Raw genomic sequence first — 11,985 nt, forward strand, 5'->3', positions numbered from 1 at the left:
AAACACATTTTCTGTGAATAAATAAATAATTTAATAAATGAATAAATCTTCACCTCAACCCTGAAAGTTACCCATTACCCATTGTACAAATAAGGAAACAAATTTAAAGAGGTTTAGTACATTGCTTTCAGTTTTTGAACACTGCAAAACAGTTAATAAGCACCAGTATTTGAGTACAAACTCAGGCCAATATGTTTCCAGGTACATTACAAGCAATGATTCTGGTTTCTTTTGTTTGTGATCTTATTTGACCAAGGTAACAGGAGTGATGAAGGAGCGAATTTAGATGACTTAATTACCCAAGTAATGACCATTATTTTCTACTTTGCTTTTTTATTTTTCCACCCAGTCAGCTAGCTGTACACACTGAAATTTAGCATTGTGGTAGTCTAGTCTACCATGCAGTAGAAAAATTTACTGTGATCTTTTGTTTTTTTGTGTTTTACTTTATTGTTCCTTGTTCATGGAAGGAAGACCAGTAAATGATGTATGTGTTTTTCTTTATTCACCAAAGGGTTATAATTTGCCTTTCTTAGGAGAATCTATAAACAGGCTGAAAACCCTTAGCCATTTGAAAATAAAGCTAGCAACACATTTCAAGCATATGATATCACTGTTTGCAAACTCTTCTGTTTGTTAAAAGTGAAGTCTTGTGATAATTGCTAATAACGGTAATTAAATGTGTTGATTGGATATTTACCAATCCCCAGTGAACTTTATTTATAGTTTGACACTTTGAAGCTGCAATTTAAGTTCATAATCCAAAGAGACAAGTATAATCGACACTTCCCTCACTTTGCTTTCATTTGCCCAACTTCCGAGCAAATGGAGACCAGAGGGCATCATTAGCACATCTGCTGTTCCGTCCTGGTCATGATGGGAAATCATTTCACACTACAAGTCATTGGGGAGGTAGTTGCACTTAGTGGAGATAGGAAAGCATTTACCTCAAAACTTTATTTGAGGAACCAAATGCTTGGGGAATTCTCAGACTATTAGGCAAAGGCAAAGTGTAAATCTGAGAAAGAAAACTTTAGCTGATGCAAGAGAAGCAAACTGTACGTAGTCATAAAGAATATACGTTTCTTGCCAAAATTAAACCCATATAAGCACATCTGCTTAAACTTGGCCGGAGACAAAACTATGAGCCCCAGTTTCCTCATAGTTGGGCCTACTTCCAGAAATAGGAAAGGGTCGAGTTTGTAGCCAGACAGATGTGGACTCCAACCTTTCTCTACATTTTATTAGCTTTATCTGCTTGAACATCTTATTATTCCTTCATTTATTTCCCTAAAAAACATGCATAGAGTGGCTTCTCTGTGCCAGGTGCGATGCTAAGCCCAGGGTACAGCGATGAGTAAAACATGGCCCCTCACTTCTGCAGTTTAGTCCAGTGGGGACAGAGGGCACTTTAACATAACCAGTAAGTGCACTGACAAGGAGCGCATGGGATATTTGGGGAATTCAGAGGAAGACATCTACCTGGACTGAGGGGATTATAGATAAATTCCTGGAGAGGTAATAACTTTCAAGATGAGTCTTTTAAAATGAGTAAATGTCAGTCAATTAAGGGAGGTAGGGTGGAAGAGGAGGCATTTCAGGCACTGGGGGCTGCAGGAGCAAAGGCGCAAAGGAGAGAAAGGGCAGGAACTGCAGAGAGCTGGGATTTGCACCCAGGCTAGCCTGGTTCCAAAGCCTGAGGATGTCCCTCGGTGCCTCAGGATTCTACGCTAACATACTTTAGGGCTTACACAAAGTGTCCATCAAATTCATTAGGTAGGTAGATAATAGTTATTTTGTAGATAAATAGCAATATCATATGTGTATAGGTCAATATGTAGTTATTTTATATAAATTCTTTTTTAAAGAAATAAAAACTCCCCAGTCTCTTAAACATACTATACGCCAAACACTGACACATGGCAGAAATGTGTCATCAGCTTAACTCTCTTCTGTGTAGACCTTGGAATAAATCTTCTGCTCTTCTTTTGCATAATTGTAATTGTGAAACTTACTAGGGATGTAAGTGTGCACTGACTTTTAAAAGAAAATGCAATGCTGGCCTATGTCAGCTTCTCTGGGTATACGACCTTAGCATGCGCTGTGTGAGCACCACCATAGCACATACCAATAAAATGACAGGACACGGTGCTAATAATGTGTTTGCTGAGTGTTTTATGTGTAAGGCCCCATACTAGACGTTATGTCTCATCCAATAACCAACAGTTCAGTGAGGTAGGTAATATTATTTTCCTCATACTGTGAGTAAACTAAGGTTTAAATTTTTTAAGTAACTGTGTCCAAATGAGAGCTGATAAATGTTGGAGCCAGAATTTAAACCCATTGGTATCTAACTCCCAAGCTTGCCTTCTTCATCACAGATCATCTTCTTGACATAGGGTGTGTGCACCCATATTGTTTATTTTTATATCAAAGCTCCTTAGCAGTAGCCCATGGTTGGGAAACACTACTTTAACATATCACAGTGAGAAAATGTTGACCAATAAACAAATTTCAGAGTTTATCATCTCAGTTATTGCTTATATGACTTATGGCATAAGAAGAGGAGAGTTTGGCATTGATAAACAATTGTGAGTGGCTTACCTTTAAGTTTCTAAGTCACTTTAATTAATACATATGCTAATACATTTAATTTGTGTGAGCCAATAATTTCTTTCTCCTGGGAAAAGTGAGAGACAGAAACAAATTAGATGCTGAGGTTGATAAGACTTCACAGTAGAACCATCCTCAATGAAACATTCTAACCAAGTTAGAATGTTGGAGCAGCATAAATTCACAGGGAGCTTAGAGGCTTGGGAACGGGTTTTAGGAGGAGTTTTAGGGTGGGAAAAAAGGGTCAGGACCTGTCAAAGACAAATTTACTTCCTTTGAATACTTTTTACAGCTGGCCATGTACTCATGTACTCAATAACCTGTATTGAAAGGCTGTGGAAAATGCATATATGCCTTAATCAATCTGATTATTACATCATGTAGATTATTTTAGTACAGCATTCAAAATATCTCTCTGAATAATAGTTTTGTTGGTACATTTTACAGTCTGTTACATTTAAAAATACTAACCATTCTTAATGTATCTTTATACAATTAAGTTTAAGTTCAAGCTCCTGTTGACGGTGTACAACTAAACGGAATCTGTGACTCACCAGCACCACAATGAACTGGAATTCATATGGTTTGCCCTACTTCCTTGACAAGTATTTATGACTCTACAAAGACTGGATTATTGACTTCGAGAACCAAGTTTAAAATCAATATGGAACTTCCAGGGCATTGTTTTGATTTACAATAAATCAGTTCCAAATTCCTTGCTAGTACCTTTGTTTTTAATCTCTTCCTGAGAAGAAATTTATATGAAGACTCCACTTTGAGAGGGGAGTGGGAAATAATGAGGCTGTTTAGAGTGGAAGTTGTCTGGACTTGGGGAAGGAATGCTATGCCTTTGAAATCACTTTCTTTAACATAATGTGGTAAATCAACCTAAGGTGCTGTCTGTGTGTGAAATAAAAAAACATTCTCAAAGGGGACTTATGAGAAGACTATCTGGACTCTATTAGAAACTGGAGAAATAAATTTCAAAATGGACAGTTAGGCAGCCTGGGAAGCAAGATCCCTGACAGCCCAACTGGTGTGGCTCAGCGGTTGAGCATCGACCTAGGATCCGGAAGATTTCGGTTTGACTCCCAGTCAGGACACATGCCCCGGTTGCAGGCTCGATCCCGAGTCCATGTGTGCAGGAGGCAGCCGATTAATGACTCTCTCATCACTGATGTTTCTATCTCTCTCTCTCCCTTCCTCTCTCTGAAATCAATAAAGATATATATATATTTTAAATGGACTAGAACAAAAATCTGGTCAGATCAATGAAAGAAAATATGTAGTCCTATAATAGATGAAAAGATTTGACAGATCTTTAGGAGATCATCAGGTTTGTGAACAGAAATTTACATGCAGGACTGTGAACTATAGTTTCATTTAAATTAGCTGTCTTACTGGAACTTACTCATGAATCTAAGTCACTATTTTTAAATAAATAAATCCAAATCCCTGGTGCTACCACAATGGAGCAGACCCTGTGAAATTCAAATGAGAAAAGGCTCATTTGCAAATCAATGATTATAACAGAACATTTGCTCCCTTCCTCTTTGTGGATCTTATTTGAAAGCATCATTTGTTCTCTCTTTTTGTATATGCCATCCTAACAGGCATGGCACGGCTACTCTGATCATACCTCTTATTATTTCTTATCATTATTATTATTATTATTATTATTATTATTATTTTAAGACAGAGTGGAAAGGAGGGGGGGAGAGAAAGAGAGAGAGAGAGAGAGAGAGAGAGGGAGAGAGATTGGGTGCCTGCAAAACGTGCCCTCACCAGGACCGGGGATCGAGCCTGCAAAAGAGGCACGTGCCCTTGGCCAGAATCAGAATCGAACCTGGGACTCTTCAGTCTGAGAGCCAGGGCTCTAACCACTGAGCAAACTAGCTAGGGCTGATTATGCCTCTTGTTATCCCTTAGGGTTTGCCACTTTGATGGATGACATCCTCTCTTTTGGTGCAGCCTGGAGCCCAGCAAGTGAATTTGTTTTACTTCATATAGCTTATATTTTGAGTTCTACCATACCAAGCATAACCTTGAAATATGGTAAAAATCCTTCCAGATACTTTCACGAGCAGCAATAGCAGGTAACAGGCAGAAACTTGATTTAATTTCTTTCTTTTTTTTTAAGGAATTAAAAACACCTAAGTGGTCAACAATAAGCAAACAGTTAAAAAATATCATTGTACATTCATACAATGAAATATTATACAATCACCCAAAAAACAATGTTTTTAAGAATTTTAAACAATATAGTCCTTTCAGGAAGTAAGCTATAAGTTTTATTTTTATATTTCCATATATTTTATTTTTTTTTCTTTATTTTCCAAATTTCCTAAAATATGAGAATTAGTAATACCTATTTTAAAAAGATGAAAATCAAGATATTTAGGAATTAGAGACCAGAGCAACAAGATGGCGGCGTAAGTAACAGCTGCACCCACCGCATCCCACAACTACACCAAAATCACAACTAAAATACAGAACCACCAGCACTCAGAGCCTCCTGAAATCTGGCTGCACAGAAGCCCCACAACCAGGGAGCTGAAGAAGCACCGAGACCGGGAGGAGGGGCAGAGACGCCGATGGATCGGGACTGAATCAGAGAAACGGCCGCGGGCCCACACCCAGCGCTGTTGGTTAAACCCAGGAGGGAATTTCGGCGGGGGAGGTTTCCCAGAGGAGGGAGGGGTCCCAGCCCCACAGCAGGCCCCCAGCCCAGGGCTCCAGGGCCGGGAAGAGACGTTCCCACAACCTCAGGCTGTGAAAACCAGTGGGGACTGTCCCTGAGGGTCGCGGAGGCTGCGGGAGCCCCAGCAGCTCCTCTAAAGGGCCGCGCGCGGACTCACTCGGACGCTCCCTCTGAGCCCAGCGCCGGGCAGCAGCCTGAAAGGACCCGGGACACTCGGGGAGGAACTAACCTGCCTGAGATCCGGGCGAGAGGCGGAGGGTGGCTTCCTCCCAGGCAGAAGGGCTGGCAGAGGCCGTCGCTCCTTTGGCAAGTCCTCCCTGCACACAGCCGGCAGGCAGGCACCATGTTTGAATCGCCAGCACCTGACTCACACCTTTGGCCCCGCCCCGTGATTCCCAGAGGCCCCGCCCCTCCCCACCTGCAGCTCATCCAGGCCATTTCCAGGGGCTTTTCTGTGCAAGTGGCCTCTGGAGCCTCATGCTTAGGACTTTCCTAAAATCTCTCAAACAAGCAGCAGCTGGCCCATACGGCTTGATAAGTGGCCCCAGGCCTGGCACTAGCAGCAGCCTGCATTGGCTCATAGCTTGGCCTCCTGGACACCTCCAAGCCCAGCACAAGTAGCAGCCAACTACGGTTTGCTGTGTAGCTCATGCTGGGTGGCCCTGGGCAAGGCAAAGGCAGAGACTGACTTTGCACCTCCCGGGAGGCCCCAGAGACAGTGCACCTGGTGGTCAGACTCAACCACGCTGGATTACAACCCTACCACATCCAGGAGAGACACACTCAAGGGGCGCACTTGGTGAACACCAAAGCTCCACTGAAGTAAATCCTGCTCCATAGGGGTGTCTCCAGCATAGCAGCTCTTTGGCTGTAGTTGCAGAGGGTCCTCACAGCCGATTGGCCTGGGGGTCAGTTCCTCCCAGTGACACCAACAGCAACCAAGGCTCAACTACAACAGGACAGAGCACACAGCCCACACAGGGGAGCACCTAGAAGGCCCAGCTCAGGTGACTGGGAAGGCTGAGCCACTGGACCCTACAGGACACCTACTACACAAAGCCACTCTACAAATCCCAGGAGACACAGCAGCTCTACCTAATATATAGAAACAAACACCTGGAAGCAGCCTAAATGTGGAGGCAAAGAAACATGTCACAAAGGGAAGAACAGAAGAAATCTCCAGAAAAGGCACTAAATGAAATAGAGCCAAGCAAGCTACTAGATACAGAGTTCAGAATTATGCTTATAAAGACGCTCAAGGATATTAGTAAGACTATTACAAAAATAAGTGAGACCATCAATGACATAATAAAGTACCAATCAGAAATGAAGGCTACATGAGCTGAAATGAAGAATAATTTACAGGGAGTCAACAGTAGAGTAGAGGATGCTGAGAATCAAATCAGCAATTTGGAACATGAGGAAACAAAAAAACACCCAACCAGAAGAGCAAAAAAGAAAAAAGAATCCAGAAATATGAAGATAGTATAAGGAGCCTTTGGGACAACTTCAAGAGGCCCAATATTCATATTATTGGGGTAACAGAAGGAGAAGTAAGAAAGCAAGAAATTGAAAACCTATTTGAAAAAATAATTACAGAAAACTTTCCCTACCTGGGGAAAGACATAGACTTACAAGGCCAGGAAGCACAGAGGATTCCAAACAAGAGGAACCCTAAGAGGCCCACAGCAAGACACATCATAATTAAAATGCCAAAGGTTAAAGACAAAGAGAGAATGTTAAAAGCAGCAAGCGAAAAGCAATTAGTTACCTACAAGGGAGCACCCATACAACTGTCAGCTGATTTCTCAACAGAAATCTTGCAGGCCAGAAGGGAGTGGCAAGAAATATTCAAAGTGATGAAAGGCAAGGACCTTCAACCAAGATTACTCTACCCAGCAAAGCTATCATTTAAAACTGAAGGTCAGATAAATAGCTTCACAGATAAGAAAAAGCTAAAGGAGTTCATCACCACCAGACCAGCACTACAGAAAATGTTGAAGGGTCTTCTTTAAGAAGAAGCTAATGAACAAAAGAATCTGATGAACTAAATAGATCCAGAGGCATTGATGCATGCAACATACAATCATATTTTAGAGGTAAGAGGGAAGGGAGGTGGAGGGTGGGAAGAGATTAACCAAAGAAGTTATATGCATATATGCATAACCCATGGACACAGACAATAACAGGGTGAAGGCCTGGGAAGGGGGTGGGAGTGAGGTGGAGGGGGTCAATTGGGGGGAAAAAGTGGGAAACCTGTAATACTTTCAACAATAAAGATAAATTTAAAAAAAAATCAATTAGAATACACACAGTAAAAAAATAAACATAAAAAAGAATTAGAATGTATATTAATAAGAATTTATGATAAGTAGCAAAGTATGTATAAATAGTTATTTAATAAATAACTTTTATATGTACTTTTAGCTGATTTTACAAAAAAAATAAACCATACAAATTCAAGCAAATATATGACAGTCACTCTAATGTGCATTTTCAAATGCAGTCCATAGCTTCTACCACTAAACAACTGAGTAAAGGACACTTTCAATTTCATGGAGGTTCATGAAAGAGCAGGAAAAGTATTTTAAATGTAGGACCTTAAATTATGAACTTGCAAAGCTTCATATGTATAGTAAAAATGGCAAAGGTCATATCTTCTACATCCCAAGTAGGAAGCAAGATATAATCAATCATCATATCTCATTATACATTCTTTAAATCAAGTAACTGATCAAAGACCCTGCAGTTGGCGCATGTGGTTGATTATGCTGTTTTCATAAATATGATTACCAGCTGTTCTGCAAAACAGTAAGGTATAATTCTATGGATTTTATTCAAAAAATAGATTACACCTAGATGAATCTTTTTGGAAAATTTTACCAAGTAGAATTATCTTCAGTGCTCTTCTGAACCAGGGATAGAAAAATGCATAAACCATTGGATTAAAAGCAGAGTTCAAGTAGCCAAACCAAATTAATGCATCATTCAATGTGAGTGGAATAGTATAGCCCAGGAAAGGATCCATGACTGTGCAGACGAAGAAAGGACACCAACATATTAGGAAAACTCCCATCACAATCCCTAAAGTCTTTGCAGCTTTTCTTTCTTTGCTTCGTGAAATTCCATTTTTCTCTTCCAATTCAATTTGAAGCTTCCGATTTGCATTATTAATTGATTTTGCCTGCCCTTTAGCTATGAAATATATTCTATAATAGACACACAACATAATAGATCCAGGTATATAGAAAGAAGTCATAAAGGCCAGTACCCCAGGTGCTTTGCTAAAGAAGACAGAGCAACCCCCGACACAATGAGTGTGTTTGTAATACATCTGTTCAGCTCCTTTGAAGTTTAGCTCCAGAAAGATCATCCCAAATGCAAAAAGAGCAGGGATGCTCCAGCTAATGAAGATCATCACAGAAATAACCAAGCTACTGATCTTGGCTTTGTATCTCAACGGGTCACACACAGCATAGTAGCGGTCAATGGAAATGAAGGACAAGTGGAAAATGGATGCTGAGCTCAGCATAATATCAGTGCTGGTGTGAATTTTACAGAAGACTTCTCCAAAATACCAGCAGTGCTCAGCAGATCTCACCATGCTATAAGGCATGACCAGGCACCCCAGCAGGAAGTCCACGGTGGCCATGGAATGAATGAGCCAATTAGTTGGGGTATGAAGTTGCTTGAAGTGTGATATGGAAATAATAACTATCAGATTGCCGATCACTGTGGTCAGAATTACGAGCACCATTAAACTATACAGGGAAACACGGACAGCATTCGGCCAGCTGCTGTTCACGCAGGAAATATTGATTATATTGTGGCAAAAGGACATCGTTCCTGAGGGCTCTCTGCCAGTTTATTTCTTCCTTTATGTGTTGAATCTTTCTTCTAAATCCATAATCCGGTTAAAGTTCCAGCTTTTATTTTCATATATCTATCCCAGAAACCTGGAAAAAAAAAAAAAGAGTGGGTCATTGGCAATTTGATTTCTCTTAACACACTTACCTATTACTTCTTGCTGAAAAATAATTATTTTGGAAGGAGCTTTTATTTCTAAGTTTAGTTCAATAGTTGAGTTTAATGTTTTTAACATCAACTTGATGTCAGATACTGTGCTAGAAATAAAAGGTTGAGTTATTAGGTTGACATATACAAAACTGTCATTTTTGTAGGTCAGAGAAGGTCAAATGATGAATTTTTCATAACTTTATTCCATGGAACTAGTCTTTGCTCAAAGGAAAGTTTTGTAAGGAAAGTTTATGTTCTAAAAGGTAGATACAACTTGCTAGAAAGTTTAGAATTGAAATACCTGAGTGAAAAAACAGTGAAATATTTTAAATGTGCCTCTTGTAGAGAATATCCACGAATCCTGCTTTTACACTTGATCACATATATTTTTTATTTTATAATTGATTATAATAGAAAGAAAATGCATACCTTTACTTCCACTTTACAAAGCACTTATATATATATTCCATAGATTATTTCATTTAACATTTGGATGTCGATAATAGCAACATTATTACTTGTAAGGAAGACTTTACAATTTTACTAACAAGAAATTGAGGTTTAGTTCATAAAACCATTAAAGCTGGAATATGACCTGGTGTCTCACTTACTAGTACAGTTTCTTTGTTACTAACCCAGGGGATTTTGTTGTGTGGGTTTTTTTTACTGCAGAAAGGATCAAGTCAGATAAATTATTTTCAAGAACATTAAGCTGTGAACTTTCATATAAGAATATAGAATGTCTGGTATAATGGCATCTGCTACTAAAGTGTATTATTGTGACCCAAATTATTGAGGATTTAAAATATGCAGACCAAAGTGTATGGTAAGAAGTCATGTGGCATAGAGAAAAGAGTGCTGAGATGAGAACCCAGGGAAAGTGAGGTTCAGTGTGGGCTGTGGGCATGGCACTGGAACTGTTTTTAATTTTTTTTAAACTCTAAAACCTATGAAAATTTTTTCTCATGCAATAACAATTTATAAAACAGATAAAAGTAAAATCTTGTTAAAACAGAGATGTGTCCTTCTACTAGCTTCCTTCTCATGATTCATTGAAGAACCTCAAAGCTTCACAGAATCTGGTTTAAAAATGTCCCTTTTGCGCCCTGCCGGGCGTGGCTCAGCGGTTGAGCGTTGACCTGGGATCCAGGCGATCGGGGTTCGATACTCAGTCAGGGCACATGCCTGGGATGCAGGCTAGCCGATCAATGACTCTCTCATCATTGATGTTTCTATTTAGCTCTCTCCCTCTCCTTTCCTCTCTCTGAAATCAATAAAGATATATATATTTTTTAAAAAGGCCCTTTTGTTTCTATATGATTCTGTAATTGTCAGCTAAATTACGGAACTTGCAGTATATTTTGCTATATGTATATATAGTATAGCTATATATCTATCATATGTAATAGAGATAGATGATAGATATATAGATAGACGATAGATAGGTAGATGGATGGATGGATGGATGGATGGATGGATGGATGGATAGATAGATAGGATAAATAGAAGGTAATTTGGAGGAAGAATCTAAATTTCAGGCAATCAATGAACAACCCGACACTATATTGTGAAACTGCTAGAAAATAAAACAAGTCTTAGAATTCCAGGAGCTTGTCTCCTGTTCATCTCTTCCCATTCCCTCTGGGCTAACATTGCATATCAAAACCACATAGAAATCTAAATTTATCCCAAACTAAAATTGGATGATTAGAATATTTAGGAACTAAAATGCATATTTTAGTAAATTTAAAACATCTCTCCTCCAATCACTTTCTGCCTTCTGTTCCCAGGAGGAAACATATTCATACCAAATGAATCATAAGGTTTCTAGATAAAAACCGAGGGACTCAGAGGCTTCCCCCCTCATATTTTTACAACCTGATTTTGAGAAATAGAGCCTTAAGCATAGTGTCTTGGAAACTTAATATTAATGACACTTCAATAGAATAATTTTCCTGTCCAGCTTAAAGAACATTATACATCATTTTTGTGTGGGTTTTTTAAAGTGTTATAATTGTTTTTAGATTTACTTATTTAAGTAAATGTCCTATGATGATATCATAAATTGAACGCTTATCTAAGAACATGATATAACAGTGGTTTTGTTTCTTCCAGCTTTAAAAATATAGTTAGCCAGAGATGATTGTTATCTGTATATACAGATTATCCAAGTTGAACATACAATAGTAAGATGGAAAGCTAATAAATCTCTCATTAATTATCTAGCTAAGCAAACACTTCTGTGCAAATGATCTAATCACCTAATGTTTGAAAATGACATATGAATTAAACATATATTGGTAGGAGTTACAGTTTTAAACAGATCTGTCTAGTAGGACAGGAACTTGCTGGGAGAGAGCGCCCAATGTCCCAAGGAAAGGCCAACCACACTAATCTCACCATGCCCTTTGTCCCTAGTTTCATCAAGCACCCACCTCTAATTGCTCAGCCTCTCATCTCCATACTGTTGTTAACACTTCTAATCTGAACCCGTCTCTTAATGTACCATTACTCACAAAGCCCTTCCAAGTGTGCCCTTTGGAGCTCTTGTTATCACCCTACTTCCTCAGACTCTTTTCTAAATGCTTCCCTCACTTGATTCTAACTAAAAATGCCTCTCCTCTGAGGATACTTTGTCCCTTGTGCTCTACCAA

General features: G+C 39.3%; 1 protein-coding gene across 1 annotated transcript; it reads right to left on the bottom strand.

The window, feature by feature from the left end:
* Positions 1 to 7,914: 7,914 nt before the first annotated feature.
* TAAR1 (trace amine associated receptor 1) lies at positions 7,915 to 9,242 on the bottom strand. Its single transcript, XM_016204889.2, has one exon. The coding sequence runs from the start codon at positions 9,153 to 9,155 to the stop codon at positions 8,148 to 8,150; it is 1,008 nt and encodes a 335-aa protein (XP_016060375.1). The 5' UTR covers positions 9,156 to 9,242; the 3' UTR covers positions 7,915 to 8,147.
* Positions 9,243 to 11,985: the final 2,743 nt, after the last annotated feature.

This window comes from Miniopterus natalensis, chromosome 5 (genome assembly GCF_054644295.1).
Source record: "Miniopterus natalensis isolate mMinNat1 chromosome 5, mMinNat1.hap1, whole genome shotgun sequence".
NCBI lineage: Eukaryota > Metazoa > Chordata > Mammalia > Chiroptera > Miniopteridae > Miniopterus > Miniopterus natalensis.

Bases quoted from the DNA above. Each gene is read 5' to 3' on its own strand.
- TAAR1 (XM_016204889.2), bottom strand. From the start codon at position 9,155: ATGTCCTTTTGCCACAATATAATCAATATTTCCTGCGTGAACAGCAGC.